Here is a 19,449-nt window from a genome sequence, read left to right as displayed (position 1 = left end):
TATCTACTCATGCTCTTTTCGAGTAAATACGATTTGTATTGAATTCGTTGACGCACTGTCCATTTAAAATCGCTAGTAAACTACTAGTAGTACTTTGCCACCTCCCAAAGGACCAGGGCTAGTAGATGTATTGGTTAATCTACTACTATCATCTACTCATGCTCCTCTTCCCCAGTAGATACGATTTGTATTGAATTCGTTGAAAGCGCGTTCCATTGAAAATAGCTAGTAAACTACTAGTAGTACTTGGCCACCTCCCAAAGGAAGAGGTCTAATAAAAGTAAAATTGGGAGCACTTATCCATTTAAAAGTAGTAGAAAAAATCTATTACTTGTTTGGAAACACCCTTCAGTTTAACCAACATCTAAATAAAATTTCAAACATTCATCTGACGTTTAAACACTTTTACCAACCGAGACATGAAATAAACTACCTTTTCGTTTGATGTGCGAACATTTGATGACGGCTTTGATTCTCGTACAGTAACTTTTTTTAATTAAAATCTTATAAAAATGGCTAAAAAGAAAAGTGAAGAATATACCGGTGATAGCGGTGACGATAACGATTACGAGGAAGAGCCTAATTTCGATGATCCCGAAGGTTTTGTCGACGATGTTCCCGATGAAGGTAAAGCGGTTTTTCAACTACTTGTACTATATGCCAGCACAGCATGCACTCGGTCATGAATATAACCTCAAAACTAATCTACTCAATGAAAATTATGCGAAAATTTCACCCTTTAAAATGATTTTTTCAATTTTACAGAACTTCTGGCTGATATGCTGGAGCAGAAACCATGTGAAACTGATGGAGTTGAAAGTGTAGTTGTTGTGGATAATATTCCAAAAGTCGAGCCATCTCGAATGGAGAAATTGAAATCCGTCATTCTGAAGCTTTTTGCAACGTGTGGCGAGATTGTCAATGTATTCCATCCATTGGACGAAGAAGGCAAAACTAAAGGTTATGCATTTTTGGAATTCAATAATGCTACTAGTGCTGCTGATGCAGTGAAAACAATGAACAATCATCGTTTGGACAAAAATCACACATTTGCTGTGAATTTGTTTACCGATTTTTCAAAGTAAGTACCATTTTCAATTGCCAAATTTTGATTGAAACACACACTTTTGCTACATAAATTTCTAAAGGTAATTTTGATTGATCCATTTAAACATACATTCATAATTCATATTTTTTGTATCAGGGATGGAAAATGTAATTCAGTGCAAAGAATTAATTACTTTTGGTTCTATACCTATTTATTTTAAAACTGTATTGTCATTCCACAGACTAACGTCGGGTTTCTTGAGATGAAACGTTCTGATCAGGTCAGATGACACTGCGCCTGAATGTGAAAGTTTTGTATAAAATGCAAGAAACTTTTTTTTTTGTCAGTTTGGTATATCTAGTAAATTAATTGACTTGCGTGATACTTCAAATGTTTTAAAAAGAACCGTTCAAATTAATATCACTTGCCGGATTTAAAACGAGCAAGTACTTTCTGGATCTTTGTAGATCTCAATTGTAGCTCCGTAATTGAACACTCGCTTGAAAGTTCATCGCACTATCCATTGCGCATCGCGGTACTACATGATCTACTCTCTCTTAAAGGCGTAAGACACTGACCACCCAAATCTTTAGTATCTTAATGGTTAAATATGGCCCATTAAATAAAGTATGATTGGGTCTCACGCTCTTCTTCTTAAGTATAAAGCAGCTTAGATTTTTGAAAATTTTATATAAGAATTTTGTTAATTAAAAATAAAGAAGAATGAGATTTACATTCACAATTATTTAATTAAACAGTCATAACCAGGGATAGGATGTTGTGGAATTTGCCTTTTTTTCTTGCTTAATCGTACGACATTATAGCTTAAAAACAAACACGTTTCACGTCCCCCTCGTGCCAAATATATGTATTTTATTTTGCCTTTTTTTTACTTCTCTTTCGTTATTGCCTTTTTTTGTCTTTTCCTATGTTTTTTATCTTTTTAGCGTCTTAAAGGTAATGCCTACACACAAAACACTCAAATATACAAACAAAAAGCTAACTTACTCAGTATATTACTTGCTCAATATATCTATTCTATATTAAAAATTCACTAATTACCCCACACAAAAAAAAATTCGAATGAAAAGATCTACCTATGCAACTTGTTTGTCTGCTATTGCTACCATTTATTGTCTTCTACGTTCTATTGCGCGGCCGACAACCGACACGTATCAGAGTTCAAAAGCTAACTTACTCAATTTACAATACTCGATTTGAAGAAATTCTCCAGATTTTTGACATAATCAAGAGAGATTTAGAAGCTGCGAAAGGGGCAGTCGCAAAAGATGTTTTTGAGAAATACAGATCAATTTTTTTTTGGCAAAAAATGGAATCGAAAGAGTTGAACAAATAAATTGCGTAATACATTGGACCACAAATCCAGGGGTCGAACTACGGCATACGTACGTTAACGTATTGACGCTTTGTCAATATTGTCTCTATCATTTTCTTCTAATCAAATAGAGAAAGCAATAGTCAAAACGTTAACGAACGTATGCCGTAGTTCACTAAACTTTCAAATAAATTGTTCAAAATTGTTTATAATGTCTTTCTACTGGTAGCAAATAACGTTTGAGCAGAATTATTAGCAATATAAAAATTGTTTTTGGTTGAAAAATGACTAAAAACAGTGGAAAATTCTCAAAATAATTGAAAAAACTTTCAAAAAAAATTTTGTTCGAAGTCGTACCGACAAATCGAAAAACTAATAACGCCAGTCGATTTCTCGGGTCCGCAATAGGGCGAAACAGTTAATCGCGCACCTGTCTCAAAAAATTTTTTCAAAAAACTTGCACAGTGTAATTGAAAGTTGTATACATAAATCACATTTGTCATTATATTCAGAACAAATCAGGGGCCAAATCGTCGCATCCGTTGACGAAACCTCAAGCGTACGAAAGATAATTTCGTGATAGGTACATTAAACGAGCACAGCGATTGGGATGACGACATACGTTAGAAAACAGAACGAAATTTTTGGTAGAATGTACAACTGCATAGGCCAAAACATAATTACTGACAAATTTGACTTCGTCGACCCCTATGCGAGGATGGCCGAGTGGTCTGAGACGCCTGACTCAAAAAACAATGTTGCCTTCTAAAGAGCGTAAATGACATGGGTTCGAATCCCACTTTTGACAAGAATTTTTTTTTTATTTTTTTTTATACATTTTAGGAGTTTTATTATTTTTTTGGCTAATCACGTCGTTTTAGTTTTAAAATAAAATTTTTTTTTCCATATAATTCGAAATTGAGGAATTATTTTTTTCTTAAATCATTGGGGGTTGGTGCTGGTGCTTTTAAACTCTTTTGGTGAAATTTTATTTTGTTAATATATGCCCTAATGTATGTTTTCGTGATTTCAAACAGTTTGATTATTTTTAAAAGAAGATATTCTTATATTTTCATTACTTTTTGAACCCATTAACAATTTGTTCGAAAGCTTCAAACCAAACGAATGACATTCCGTTCAGTTGAATACGAAGTCGTTTGCTGTACGTATGACATCATGCCAAATGAACAGATTTCGTTAACGAGTTACTCGTTAACGTATGCGACGATTTGACCCCAGTATAATCAAACGAAAACAGCCACTAAACAGATTTCTTGGTCATGAATAAAATAGGAGACATCAACACCAATGTGGGTATTGATATTTAGGCTAGTAATATTGAAGATTCAAATTGTCGTTAGTTTCAATATTAACTTAATAGTTTTTTTTTAATGGACTTATACCACTTTAATTTACAACGACTCATATAAAATAGTTATAGTAAAAAACAGTTATGTAGATAAATAAAGTCAAATTGAAAAACAACTTTTATGTCATGAAAATTGTATATTGTAAAAAAATTATGAGTTTGAGTTCATTTGAATGAAATCTCATAAAAAAAAAACATTTTATACCATTACTATTAACAATATACTCGAATAGAAAATTAAACACTATTTACATTATAATTCCTGTTTACACTACAATAACATCCTTTCTTAGTGCTCACTTTAGAATTTATAAAGGATTTTCAGTTGAAGCTCGATAACTTTAAGAGCGTTAAAAAAAATTGAATCTTAATTTTGGTTATTGGAATTTCCGGTGCTTATGAAATAACGGGTATAGGGAAATGCTGAAAATATTGCCGCCATAAAAGTGCTTGTTGCAAATGAAACCACATCGATTCCATGGCTTTTACAAGAATTTGCCGTTGCTAATTGAATTTAAATTTAAAAAAATCATTTTCTTAGAATTTATTTTATTTTTCTACTTTTAGGTATGAAAATATCCCCGAGAAATGGGAACCACCCACTCCTCAACCCTTCAAAGTTCAGAGTGATTTGTACAACTTCATCACTGAACCAGATGCATACGATCAATACTGCGTTGCTGCCGAAACAGCTCCAAACTCAGTTCAGGTACAATTTTGGCAGAATACCTTGCCCGAACCAACTGAATTGGAAACCCGCGATCGCTTCACTGACACTTTTGTCAAATGGTCTCCACTCGGAACATATGTCGTCACTTTCCACAAACCCGGTGTAGCCATCTGGGGAGGCACTACTTTCGGGAAGATCAACAAATTCCCCCATCCCGGAACACAATTTGTTGAGTTCTCGCCGTGCGAGAACTACCTCGTCACTTATGGCCCCACAGCAACTGGCCAGATGATCATTATCTGGGATATTCGCACCGGTATGGAGAAACGTAGCTTCGTTTCCGATGGTAATTCAAACTTATCCATGTTCCGTTGGTCGCATGACGATAAATATGTTGCTCTAATGGGTGAAAATTGTATCCATGTCTATGAAACACCCAGTTTCTATTTGCTGGACATGAAGTCGATTAAAGTTCCCGGAATTCGCGGATTCAGTTGGTCACCAACTGACAACATTATCGCCTATTGGGTAGGTGAGGATAATCAAATCCCAGCTAGGGTTATTATCTTGGAGATTCCTAAGAAGCGTGAGTTGCGTAGCAAGAATCTCTTCCATGTTGCCGATTGTAAGATCCATTGGCAAAAATCTGGAGATTATTTGTGTGTTAAGGTTGATCGTTTCTCGAAGCAAAAGAAGGACAAGAAAGACTTTGATGTCAAATTCCTCGGAATGTTCTACAACTTTGAGATCTTCCACATGCGTGAGAAGGATATCCCTGTGGATTCTGTAGAAATCAAGGAACTCATTTTGGCTTTCTCATGGGAACCAGTTGGCAATAAGTTCGCCATTATTCATGGTGAACAAAGTAATTCGAATGTCAGCTTCTACGAAGTCAAGAAAGGACAAAAACCAAATCTGGTTAAGAAATTGGAAAAGAAATCTTGCAGCCATCTTTTCTGGTCGCCACGTGGTCAATTCATTGTCCTTGCTAATTTGACAATGGGAACATTCGAGTTCATTGACACCAACAATGATTTCATTGTTATGTCATCGCCAGATCACTTCCGTGCTTCTGAAGTTGAATGGGATCCAACTGGACGTTATGTCGTCACTGGAGTTTCTTCATGGAAGGTTAAAGAAGATACTGGTTACAACATGTACTCGTTCCAGGGACGCATTCTTAAGCGCACAATTTTGAAGAACTTTGTTCAATTCTTGTGGCGTCCAAGACCACCAACTTTGTTGACCGAAGCTCAACAAAAGGATATCAAGAAGACCTTGAAGAAGTACTATCCACAATTCGAGAACAAGGATCGTCTTCGTATGACTCGTGCATCGAAGGAGTTGCTCGAGAAACGTGCACAATTGCGCGAACAATTCGCCGAGTATCGCAACAAGCGTGTGGTTGAATGGAAAGACCAGAAGAACAGGCGTATGCAGCTTAGAAATCGTAAGAATTACATAAAATTATTTTATTCTTTTACAAAAGCTAATTTTTTTTTCATTTTCTCTTTTAACAGATGTCGATACTGATAGCTTGGAAACTGAAGATGTTGATGAAGAAATTGTCGAATTTTTGATTAAAGAAGAAATAACCGTTCTCGAGTAGACGACTTCAAGATTCCGTTTATCACACTTTAGAAAAAATAACTTGCCATTACGAACACAAAATTATTTTAAAATAAATTAGCGATCTTTCCATATGAGAATAAGTTTAAAGATCTTTTCCAAATAAACAACAATTGGTTGAGATCGCTTTTTGCAAGTTATTTTTTTTTTAATAAAAACAAAGTGAAAGAAATTGATTAACAAAAAAATACACGTCTTTGGCTTTCATTTTCGTTTGTACTAATTTTAAGCCAACTGACAACACATTTATATATACCAATAATTAATATCTTAATCAAAGGCATACTTCTATTTATTGTAAACAAAACAACAGTTTTTTAAGATATTTTTTTCCTTATACTATTTAGGGTTTTTTTTAAATAATAATTCGCAAAAGATGACATCAACTTTCAGGCGATTTTTTCATAAAACAGGAGAAATAGGAAACAATTATAATATTTCTTGTAAAATATTTTATTGGATCAATGTATTACTAGATATTCATATTAAATACAATAATATTCAAATTACACAATTATGTATTGCCACAAAAAAAAATGTCGAGTTCTTTGTTTTCATTTTGAACTGTAATGATTTGTGGTTAACAAGGATGTTGGATTAAATTGAATGACTAATTCGCGAACATAATCTGTTTTAAATAGACGAAATGATTTGGTTGTAAGGAGGATATACAATTGAATGACAAAAAAAAAACCTTTTTTCCTTTTCCATTATAACCCCTGAAACATCATTTTTCCAATTCGAAGTCCTGTGAATTTTAGTCGTTTCTTTTTAGAGACTTATAACAGAGAATCCTAAACTTTCAACCAAAGTTGTTAAAAAATGTTTTCTTTTGCAAAATATTATTAAGAGTCGTTTGTGATTAAAGAACATTCTTCAAAAATGGCAAGAATCACTTTGGAAAGAATGAATGGGGTACGCAGGCCGAATCACCCACTATTTATTATCGCAATCTAATCCTGTGTTTGATTGATGTCTCAAGTTCGAATTTGTTTACCAATACAAAACTTAACCCTCTAATGCATACGAAGCCAAATATGGTTTTGTCTGTTTGTATGCACGTTTCTCTTCTCTGTTACAAAAAAATGGTAAAGATTAAATATAATCCTCTTCTTTGTGTTTCTGAGAACCCATAGATATAGTTTTTTCGTGTGTCCGACACAAAATAAAGGTGTATTTTATGATCACAGGTGAGTCGATCAGTCGTGTGCATTGAAATCGAAAGTGTAGAATATATTCATACTTTAAGTGTTAATTACTGGGTTTGTTTGGAAAGTTAAGTGGAATTAAAAATTTATTTTTGCTCGATTGTATAATTGTGTATGCTATGAACCAATTTTTATTGAAAAAAAATTATAGGCCTGGTCTTGGGAGGGCAAAAAGTACGGAAGCCATATTTGGCTTCGTATGCATTAAGAGGTTATCAATCTACACAATTTGTTAAATTTTTTGTTGGAAAATTTTGTTTGATTACATTGTTATTTTACTTGGAAGCTATGTTTTACTTCAGAAATGGAGCCCCTTCGCTTTTAGAGACATTTTTCTCATGTTAACACCATTTCCAGCGGCGTAACCACAAAAATGTTGGGGGGAGAGGGGCTCACCTGTAATATTTTTCAGTCATTTTATTACTTTTTAGTTATTGTAAGATCTGGGAGTGGCTGAAAATGTTGGAGCAAGACTTACTTCGACAGTGGAAAGAATGTGAACCAGAAAAAATATATACAACGGACATAAATAAATTGCTTTTCTCGGTTCCATGTCTTAAAATGAGCCAAATTTGAATTAATTCTTAACCTTTTGTAATGCAATGTATTTATTTTACTTTATTTTGTTTTTAAATGACAAAAATTTATCTTTTGATATTTTTAATTGTATTCTTTACATAATCTGAATAAGTAATATTAGTAAAATTTCTTACCCCTTAATGCATACGAAGCCAAATTTGGCTTATAAACAAATTTTTTAAACAAATTAATTTAAACAAATTTTTTTAATGAAAACCGTTTTAAAACAACCCAAAGAACCCATGTAAACTATTTTTTAATTTTTTCGTCCGCTAATATTAATTCATGCAGTAGAGGGTTAAAATAGAAATTTAATTGAACTTGTATGAGTATATAATGTCGTTTTCTATTGACTTTTGAGATTTTTGTGTAAAATTCTCAGATTTTCCACCGCAAATAGAATATGAAATCTAGTTTTGTAATTGTGTGCGAAATCTGTGCGTATAAAAAAAATAAAACAACAACAAATGTTCAGACAAATGTCAAACAGAGATGTGTGTGTGAAAGTGCGTGTGTTTGTATGCGTGAATCTTGATAAAAATCCAGAATCAGATTCTTGAATCTCAGATTCATTTTTTTGTCATGAAATCTGAGATTTGTCCACTATTTCCCCTCTTCACCCCCCCCCTTTCAGCTGTGAAATTCACAAATCTCATTCTGAGATTCGTCAATAGAAAACGACATAAGTTTAAATTCGACTTTATTTTTTTTATATAGTTCATTTTTTAGAGTACAAGCCGTCATTTTTGTGAGTATACGAATCTTTTAAGAAAATTGATCAATTTAAATAAAATTCTCAGCGCTTTAAGTTGAGACATTCACCTGAAACGTATAGTAGAATAGGAATATCATGATTCATGATAAGAGTTTCGAAGGAAAAAACATTCAAAAAAATCATCACGGTCTTAAACGGCTTTCACAAAGAAGTAGAATCTATTAGACCTTTTCTGCTATTTGATTCACGTGAATCGAAAGATTTCTTACCTTTATCACTTCAAACTGGCTTTGAAAACTCTCTAACTTTTAAAAGCAAGGCGTTGTTTTCGTCCGTATAAGAAATTCTAAAGAAAAAAAAGTGCTTAAGTTTCATTTTAACCCCCATTCAAACTCTTCTTTTTTTAGACATATATTTGTGGAAAATTTTCTAAATATCATCGAAATTACGTTTGTCATGTAGGCCTTAGAATGTAGGCCGATTACAGAAAAAGGCTGCAGATCGCTTTTTGAGTCGGAAATAGGAATATGAAATGTTGTTGATTTCACGTTATCTGCGTACTAGATTTCAAACCTAAAATTAAGCCAAGCTAAGGATTTGTAGAAAATTTTGTATGGAAGCTAAAATTTAGCAAACAGCTAAAAATCCTCCAAAATCTTAGATTAGCTTTGGCTCAGTTTAAGGTTTTAGCCCATACAAAATTCTCTCCAAAATTAGAGGAGATTAATGGTGTTTTCGTTTGGTAAAGAAATCAATTTATTTTTTTTATCTAAATCTGTCAACAAAAAAAAAAACAATTTTTGATCTGTTCAACTACAATAATTAAGTAGTCGCAACAACAGTTTTTTGACAGATTTAGATCAAAAAATAAATTGATTTTTTTACCAAAAGGGGGGTTCACATTGACTAACTTACCGGACAGACCAGCCGCCGTTTGGTCTGATCTGATGCTGTTTTGATAGTGTGAACACCCATCCGACGACCTGTCCGGTTTGCCGGATGGTTTTCAAAAAATTTTGATTTTTTGGTGGTCGGACGGACATGTTAGTCAATTGAACGACATGTCTGTCCGGCAGACAGTGATAATCCATTCTCTTGAATTTGAGAGCAGAATAGGTGAAAGATACATTAAAAATAAGATGAAAAATGGGTTTTGATGAAAATTGTCTGATGAGTGTGAACGAAAAATATAATTCAGCCATCAGGCCAAATGACAATGGGTCTGTCCGGTAAGTTGGTCAATGTGAACCCCCCTAAACGAAAACCCCATAAATTTCCTCAAGAATTTCAGGAGGGTTTTGTGTAGTTAAAAAATCACATTTTCGTTTCCAAATTTAGGCCTAGTGCGCAAAATCACCTAAAATCATAACTAAAATTTGACACATAAAATTTGTGGAGAGTAGATACATACATATGTACTAGAATTTTTCTTCATCCTAGATGTCAGAGATGACAGATATTTCTAAAAAAATTAAAATTGTTAAATTTCAAACATTGATCTTTGAATTTTACTTAAGTTTGGAAAAGAACTATATAGGTACAGTTGTTGGGAACGAAAATTTGAATTACATATCTTTCGGCTTAAATTCTCTGTTAAGTTTTGGCTCGTCTAAGTTTTGAAGGCTTGGAGCAACTGTATACCTTCCGGCTAGAATTCTTAGAGAATTCTCTATGGGATCTGAAGCGCTTTTATTTTCAAAAAAAATTTAGTTAAATATGTTTAAATGCATCATTTTCACTTTTTCGAAAACTTTAAATAAAAGTTAATCTTCGCTTTGTAAAAATATTAAAAAAGTTTTACTTGCATGGGCTTCCAAAAGATTTTTGCATAATAACATTAAAATGTGCTTCTAGTCTGCTTGTATTAAAATGTGCTTATTAGTTTTATTTTCTCACTTTTTTTTTTAAACCAACTCACCCTGTTTCGCAAACTGATAACAAGCCAAAAATTTCCGAATTCGCCTCAACAAACGTCAACAATTTTCGCTTCTGTCACAAAAACTTCCACATAAATTTCTTCGTGTTGTTCTTGTGTTAAAATTTTAATAAAAAAAAATGTTTTTATTTTAACCCGAAGCCGATAAAAACGAAAAAATAATAATTATTTATTTTGTTATAAATTCTTCAAACATCTACAATAAATTACAAACAAAAATTCATTAAAAATGCCAGAAGATTCAAAAGAAAATAAAGCCAAAAAGCTAGCAGCAGCACGTAAGAAGGTATAATATGCCCCAATTTCAAAACAGCCCTTATTAAAATAATATTCGATAAAAAAGTCATCTACATATGACACGTCACGGTTATTAAAAAATAAATATTTACATACTAATTTTTTAGCTAAAAGAATACCAATCAAAAGAAAAGAAAGACAATGACGCAGGAGGAATCCAATCGGACACAACAACTGTTAGCCAAAGTGATGCAGCTAGCACAGAAGGCAGTGAATCCATTGTCAATGAATCTCCGTCACCTGCCATGGAGAATGGTGTGGATGTTGATTTAGTGCAAACTTATGAACTGCCTCCAACTGCAGAGGTACTCGCAGAAAAGCCAATATCTTCCACACCAATCCAATCTCAAAACAACAACAGCAGCATCGATACAATCCAAATCCTTATAACAGAAAAAGCTGCTTTGTCGTCTGAACTCAATACATTGCGCAACATTTGTCGTGAAAAAGAATTGGAAACTGAAGAACTGCAGGCGCAGTTTCAGTTGACGTCAAAGCGTCTGCAGGATTTGCAAAATGAATTCACTCACGAGCGTCAAGCAATGAATGAATTCAAATCAAAGAACTTAACTATGCAAGTTCATATGGAAGAAATTCGATCTAAATATGATGATCAAACTGAGCACTTGGAAGAGACAAAGAAACTCTTTTTAAATGAAAAAGAACGTAATCAATCGTTAAGTAAGGAGTTGAAGGAGGCAAAGAACGAACTTGAATTAACAAAGATTCGTATTAATCAATTGTCTGATGAAGCAAGTGTGACACAGGACAATCGTGTAGAGTCGCTGACACAAACACAGTTTATGTATGAACAGCAAATACGTGATTTACAAGTAAGATTTTTTTGTTTTCTTTTATTTTTGCTTAATATTAAGTGAATTTTCTAAAGGCTATGGTGCAACAGTTGACGAGCGATAAGGAACAAGCTAATCAACAATATCAAACTTATGTGCAACACTTGAATACAGAAGTTACGAATTTAAATGAAAAAAATAGTGAACTTGTTGAGGAATGTTCAAAGCTACAAGAACGTGAAAGACAATTTATTGATCATATAAGTGGATTGGAAAAGGAAATACAAAAATCGATTTCGAAACAGGATCAGGTTAAGGAGAATCAGGTAAATATAAAAGATGTAGGTAGACTTATGTAACTTAGATTTGATTACAAGTTGAAGGTCCTTCAAGTCTTATTGCGTATATGTAGCAATAAAAAAATCTTCTATGCTCAGATAATCTTACCAAATTGCTATTTTAATTCCTGCCAGAATTTTCAATACCGTGAAAAGCTGTCTCTTTAGATTATGGGTCATTGTTTGGTTACAGAGTTTTCTCGACACTACATCCACCTTAGGGTTACGCAATGGCGAATGTCGTCATAACAGTATGCTTCACTGTTAAGCCGAATAAATTTCTGAAATGTCTGGATTGAGAAATACACAGCATTACAGCCGTGCTAAGCAAACAGGGCGTATATCCTTTTTTGTAGTTTTGAGATAAATGCATTTTACTGACAATGGAAAGAGTTGAGAATTGTAAATGTATTCAACTTCAAAAATGATTTTAAACAAATAGTAGTAAGAAAGTTATATTTTTTTTTAGTTTATACAACAATAATAAATGGCTCAAGCTTTCTAAATGCGTATCTATTTTTTTTTTTAATTTTTAGAGTTAGAAATTAGTGCATTTTTTTTATTAGAGAATACAGCGGTGTAATATTATTGTGCCCATCTTCACTGACTATTTTGAGCCACTTGGAATTAAAAATGCGCTGTTTTTAGTTAACACATAAATAAGGCATTGTTTCAGGATTTAACTTATTAACTCAGTTCTGGATTTTTGCTTAGTACGGCAGTATTGCCCTCTAGAACATCTACCCATACATCAAGTGCTTGTTGCAAGGATATTGGCTCTTTACTTATGATTACTCTTTCTTGAGCAAAGAGTAACCGATTTACTTCTCGAAAGTCAATTACTGTAATAAAGGGCAAAAACTCAAAAACTAACTTTAATTGCGAACTTTTTGTTGGGTTCAAAGGGGCATCTTACTTGTATTTTTACTTGTTGTTACATGTCCATAATCTTTCAGAAATAAACTCCCGTGACTTCACATTTTCTAAGGGAAACCCATTTCAGTTCTCGTAGTTATCTATCAAATTCCTTTTTCAAAATAGAAAAACCCTTGACCCTTTCTCTTGCAAATTGAGAGAAGGTAAACTTCCCTCAACTGATTAGTCATCTGCTGGCCGCTTGGGGATTTGAATCATTATTTTGAACGATATAGACTCGATATCTTAAAAACTTAAAAAAGTAAAAAATGCTTTAAGAAAATGAATTTACAGTGAACTCAAATTTTGAAATGTTTCGAAGACTCGAGCTGACTATTTGTTTTTTTTTCGCTCTGAAAACCCTGTTTTGTGATATCTTTCGGTCTAACTTCAACTTTGGAAACTTTTACACTTACAGGACAAGTTTTTAAAATAATAAACCATCGTTACACCATACAAAATTTTTTCGCGGTGATGTTCTCAAATATTTAGAAGTAAGAAATTGAGTTTTTAAAAAACTTGGTACTGTTAATTATTGTGCAGCGAAATGGCGTATGGAATAAAAAATATTTTGACTTATTCATTGTTCCCAATTATTAGGCAATGTTTAAGTGAAAGATTTGTAAACATAAAAAATCAATTATAGGCGGAGAAAAATACTGTTGCAAAGTAGTGACTTTTTCACAAGAACTGCATTTAATCGAAAACCGTAAAAATTTGGGAAGAACAAGTTACCAAATTCCAGCATATTTCTTTTAAACCACTACTTTTGAGACACTGTATTTATATACAGAGTGTTCCAAAAGTCTCCTTTGAAAATACAAAAAATATAGATTTAACTATAATAAAAGACGAGCTTCTAGATTAAAAGTGGGGGTAAATTAGTCAACCAATGAATTGTAAAACTACAATGACTACTATGAATGCTCCGACTACATGATTTTCCAAATTCTTTTAGGTAACTTCAAGGTTTGTTCGAGAGAAAGCTAACGGCTTTGATTTGGTGATTCGAATATCCCATTTCGTTTTTATTTATTTAAATGAATAGGGCCTAGCTTCAACACTCGGCCGAATTCGACATTCAGTTACAATCAATACAATCAATTTAACAGAATAACTGTTCCACACTTTCAATATTAAGGCTAACCGTTTGGACAAGACATAAATTGTACCAAACTTAAGAATGAACCCTGCAAAACAATAAAAAGCAGAGTCCAGTCTGTTTATAAATTTTTGTGATGTCAAACCGTAGTTTGAGACATATTATTTTTGAAAATATTATGCATTTTTATTTTGTAGGACTCAATATATCAATTACGTCCTATTCTCACGACTGTAGCGCTCTTATATTGAGGAACTTTATTTTCAAATTACTTGCTTCGAATCAATAAAAAATTATACCTTTAATTTCTTTCAGCAATATGAGGTCAACGAAGTTTACATAAAAGAAATCGATGAGCTTAAAACAAAAATCTCTGAATTTGAATCCGAACGATACGAATTTCAATTGAAAATCAAATCCCAAGAAGATCGCCTTGAAGATCTCAATCAAAATCTTATCGAGAAAGATAATAAAATTTCCGAACTGGAAAATCATCTGCAAAATATTCTCTCCGAACGTCCAGATAGTCATAAACTATTGGCAACAATGGAAAGTGATAAAATTGCTGCATCTCGAGCCCTATCACAAAATGATGCATTGAAGAAACAATTGGATGAATTGGAGTTAAGATTTGTTCAGTTGACAAACGATAAAGCAGACTTGGTGAACAAACTAGATGCTGAAGAGTATGCAAATCGTGAAATTCGTAATAATTTCTCGAGTATGGAGGAACAAATCAAGAATCTTGATGGGAAGCTTAACCTGAAAGACGAAGAAATGATTCGCCTTACTCACGAGAATAATGACTTGGCTAGAAAAAATTTGATGCTCGAACAGCAATTGGATAGATTGCAGCATTATGAAGCTAGCGAGTATTCTAACAAGTATCAAAGTGATCAAGGAAGTCCCAGAGAAAATGGAAACGATGATCATCATAAGGAAACAAGCCACAAACACGATCATCTTGATCACGACCATGATCATGATCACGATCATAATCACTGCCATGACGGCGATGAACACAATCACGATGAACATTCTGAATGTTCATCCAGTCATGCTGGCCATGACCATCCACATTCCCTTACAAGTCTAGATGAACACGATCATCCGAAAGAACAATGCCATGCATCGACATCGATGACACCGCAACACCAACACAAACATCGCCACGATGAACCGCCAACAATTCCAACGATTGAAGCATTAACAAAGCTCCAGAATCGTTTCACCAAGTTAATGGCTCAGACAGCCGAATTGACCGAGGAAAAACAACGTCTTGAGCATTTGGTGCTTCAGCTTCAAGGCGAAACCGAAACGATTGGGGAATACATCGCACTCTACCAGACCCAAAGGCGTATTCTGAAACAGCGAGAATATGAAAAGGCTGCACAGCTGCAGTTGCTTCTGGGAGAGCGCGAAGAAATGCGTGAAAAAATCACAACGCTAAACAAACTTGTATCGAATTTGGGAGTTGACCTGCCAAATAACTTGAGACTAAATGAAAATCTCAACAGTGTGATGGAAAATATATGCATCGAACCAAGTGCATCCCACACCCCAAGTAGTGATGGTGGTGGCGAAGGAGATCATAGTTCGACCAACCTCGATGAGGCAGTCATGAATAAACGATTGAATTCGAATGAATCAAAAGAGATATTGGCAAAAATTCAAAATATTATAACGGAAATCAAAGAGAACACAAAAGATATACCGCCAGTCAATACTGCAGACCATTTGACTTGTTGTTCGGGTAAATTTGAAATTGTTTAACCAGATGAAGAATAAGAGAAAGAGACAATTAAAAATGATAGAAGTATCAAGATTAGAATATTTTCACTAATCACACCTATTCCTTAACAAATATTTGTGTTTAAGTTTACAAGGCAGAAAATATTTTGAACGGACAAGCGGAAATGTAATGTGTCTTATTTTTGAAGGCAATGATATATTTTTTTTTTAATTCGGCCGGTTTTGCACTCCTGATTTTTGCCACATGTTTTTATATACATCCTATCCAAGCTAATTGCAATTGTTTAAACTATATTACGTATATTCTGATTGTTTAAAAAACAAGGGTAATTAAATAAAAATATTTAAATTAATAATGTTGTTTTTGTTTTTAATTTAGTTTCAGAATTCACATTTAGTAATAAATTTAAAAATAAATATTTTTATGAATTGGAGATTTCTATATTACATGATTACATTGGCGATGCGACAAATAAAACTCAAGAGAAGCTTTTTTAACTAACCATATAGGCTTTATTCTTGAAGAATTTTGAATTAAAAAAAAATCAAAAAAATTTAAAGCCCCTTAAAAGGCTTATATCTTGAATTCTATTTATCGAGATTAAGGCTTAGGGGAAATGAACAACAGTTCTTGGTATTTAGAATATAAAATGGTGTGAATTTAACCTACTCACATGAATTGAAAAACTAACTGTTTTAAACCCCTTAAAAAATTATAAAGCCGCTATTTTAAGCTGTCAGCCTTTTGAATTAGATATAAGAACGAATAAGTCTATAAAACTGCATACTCAGATTTTGTTTATACCTCCACTCGCAAAATTTGCTGTAGGTTTTTAGATATTTGTTTTTTTTTTTCATAATACATACGCTTACTTTACGAAATATTTACAAAATACCAAAACTGGTAACCTTCACCAACCTCTCCGATTCGGGCCTGATATAGGCACTAAGTATGTTATAACTCAAGATCATGTCCTTATCCTAACCATAACACACGATTTCTGCATTTATTTTACAATTTTTAGTCTGGAAATTAAAAAAAAAATTGGTTTGAACATCTATCTATGTATGTATATACATATATGTATATATAAGTCCAGGGAAGGTTTAAAAGGTCCTACCATACGCCTACCCTTAATAGTTAGGGTGGTCCAACAAACATTTTTTTTGGAAGGATTCTTATTAAATTCTGTGTGCTTATTAGGTAGGTCTATGATTCGTCCAAAGTTTATTTTTCACACACAATGGTTAGGGTGGGCTAATAATTTTTTTTTATTTATATGATTCAGCTTTGAAAATTATAAGATTATCAAATCAAATACTTATCATAATTTTTTTTTTAATTTCCGAATGATTAATAAATCAATAAATTGGAACAAAAATCATTGAAAAAAAAAATAAATAAATCAAAAAGGGCAAATATATTTAAAAAAAAATAAGTTTATTATAAATGCATTTGTTTACTTAAATCTATCTGTCAGTCCGTTTGTATCTATCTTAAGCACAATCAAAACTGCAAAATCATTAGGGTGGGCCAACAAATTTTTTTGGTCTAAGGTTCGGCAAAAATCTATTTTGAATACTCCAAACAAATTGTTATAATTATTTTTTTTAATAATTTTAATTAAATTTTAGGTGTTTTTATAAGCCCACTAGGCACTACAAGAATTTCGCATCTTATGCATCCAAATAAAATACTCGTCCAGGAAAAAAAAAACATTTTATGTTATCACCCAAATTCACTGTGCCCATCATGTGCATTTTGTCTAAAAACAAGCATAAAGTAGGTATCATTAAAAAAAATTCTGAACTTATGGCACATGAACTTAATGTTTTTTTCGCCGCTGGAATAGTTTTGCATAAAAAACACTTTATAATTTGAACTAAAGATTCGGCATTGCAAGTTTCAGGGACGGGTTTTTGGGGAAAAAAAATCATATTTGATATCTACGATTGATCCCCAAGCCATATAAGTCTCATTTTAATCGATGCTGTTTTTTTTTTTGATATTCTCTTTTGTCTATGTCAAAACATCATTCAAGCCGTTCATTTGTTAAAAATGGTATGACAAAACGCAACTGATAAATAAACATAATGTCGTCTATACACTGAGGGAAAAAAAACTTAAAATTTTTCATAAACTAACATCCAAACAACCTCTTTTTATTCGGCATTGTTTACCTCGATGTCGAGGGGATCATAGCTCTCCCACGTATCTTCTTCACATTAGTGATCCGGATCTGGGTTTCGCCGTGTTTACTTCATAAATCAGCGTTCCATTTCTGAGGGCAACTGAATGCTGAGTGTTTTTGCATTTGAAAAAGGTAAAACACGAAATTGTCAGTATTGCCGGTTAATAGTTTTTATTTATGTTTACTATTTAACTGCACCTCCCGCCCTAATGGGCGGACTCCCCTCCAATAGGATTTTTTTACCCACCTATACGCTCATTCATTTGAATCGGTAAAAAAAAATTCATTAGGTAGGATTTAAAATTAAAACCGACCATTCATTTTCAATTTTAACTTTACACAATTATGTTCAATGCATAAGGGTGATGAAAGAGGCTTTTCAAGGGTAATCTAATCTACCACACATTTGTTGCCATTGTCCTTTGAATCAATCCAATTAAATCAATGGTTACTATGGAGGAACTCTTTAAAACTACACTATACAAAAACAGACCCATTCTTGCTGTAGGTTCATTCGGAATATGTTATAAGAATAACACTTCGAAGAAATAATAATTCTGCATATTCCTTCTAGTTAAGAAAATATAAAACTGGGGTTCCAAACGGTGTAATTTGTAATAAAATACGCGAAAACAAGAATACATTACACATACACCCTAGTGAACATCGATCAAACAAGACGTATACAAAAAAACAAAACTAATTATGATAAACATTAAGGAATATCTTATAGGTCATGAATACAAAGAAAATGAGATATTTAAGTTTTATAACCGATTCTTTGTTTTCTTTTTAAGATATGGTTAAATGAGATGTTTTTTTTCAGTTTTCTTTGAAATGATAAAATGAGTGAATTTCATATTACAGTTTACTAATGTGTGTTTAAAAGCTACAATATATTTATGTCAATTTGAAATTCACTTAAAGAAAAAGAATTAACAAACAAAAATAAGAACAATTCGTCCCTAATGTCCCTAATCAAATTGAACTTTATTTCAAATTTAATATCGGTAATTAAAAACACGTTAATTATGTAAACTTGTACTGTATCAATTACATACGTTAGAATACTAAAAATGCCATTTTGTCTCATACAAAAAAGTATTTGTAAAGAAGTATGTATGTATTATGTAACAAGTAATCTAATTTGCAACATTTGAAATGTTGAAAAGAATCAAATAATTTCAATAAAACTCGGTATGCAATGATAAGGTCCATATCGTTAGTAATGGGCTAAGAGAGGTGAACCTCAAACTTGTTAGGATCTTACTTTTTTTTAACACTTTCGTTACTTTTGCAATGCATTTTCAAAACGATTTTGCAATAAATTTTGCATACGAAACTAAATAATCTTGAAATCAGGGCATTCGCATTCAAGTTCCAAGATTTCTCACACCAACCGAATTATTGTACCGAGGAGGACCTTGAAATTTTTCGAAAATGAACAACACAATTACCTACATAAGTAAAAGTTCAATATAAGTTCAACGTCAATGAACCCATCAAGGTGCCAAACAAATCAAGTCTTATTAATTCATCATTAGCAAAATCATGTAGGTATCAAGATGT

The 19,449-nt window shown here is 32.7% G+C and overlaps 2 protein-coding genes across 2 annotated transcripts; both read left to right on the top strand.

Annotated features, from left to right (window-relative positions):
* Window positions 1-415: 415 nt before the first annotated feature.
* LOC129917781 (eukaryotic translation initiation factor 3 subunit B) lies at window positions 416-6,242 on the top strand. The gene is made up of 4 exons (XM_055997913.1): window positions 416-627; window positions 766-1,081; window positions 4,321-5,873; window positions 5,944-6,242. The coding sequence occupies exons 1-4, from the start codon at window positions 513-515 to the stop codon at window positions 6,030-6,032; spliced, it is 2,073 nt and encodes a 690-aa protein (XP_055853888.1). The 5' UTR covers window positions 416-512; the 3' UTR covers window positions 6,033-6,242.
* A 4,333-nt stretch (window positions 6,243-10,575) lies between these two features.
* LOC129918710 (golgin subfamily A member 2) lies at window positions 10,576-16,036 on the top strand. The gene is made up of 4 exons (XM_055999411.1): window positions 10,576-10,776; window positions 10,895-11,620; window positions 11,677-11,907; window positions 14,252-16,036. The coding sequence occupies exons 1-4, from the start codon at window positions 10,720-10,722 to the stop codon at window positions 15,707-15,709; spliced, it is 2,472 nt and encodes an 823-aa protein (XP_055855386.1). The 5' UTR covers window positions 10,576-10,719; the 3' UTR covers window positions 15,710-16,036.
* Window positions 16,037-19,449: the final 3,413 nt, after the last annotated feature.

The sequence above is a fragment of the Episyrphus balteatus genome, chromosome 4, assembly GCF_945859705.1.
Source record: "Episyrphus balteatus chromosome 4, idEpiBalt1.1, whole genome shotgun sequence".
In the NCBI taxonomy this organism is placed as follows: Eukaryota; Metazoa; Arthropoda; class Insecta; order Diptera; family Syrphidae; genus Episyrphus; species Episyrphus balteatus.
Note: the sequence above shows the minus strand (reverse complement) of the source record. Positions and strands in the feature narration are given on the sequence as shown.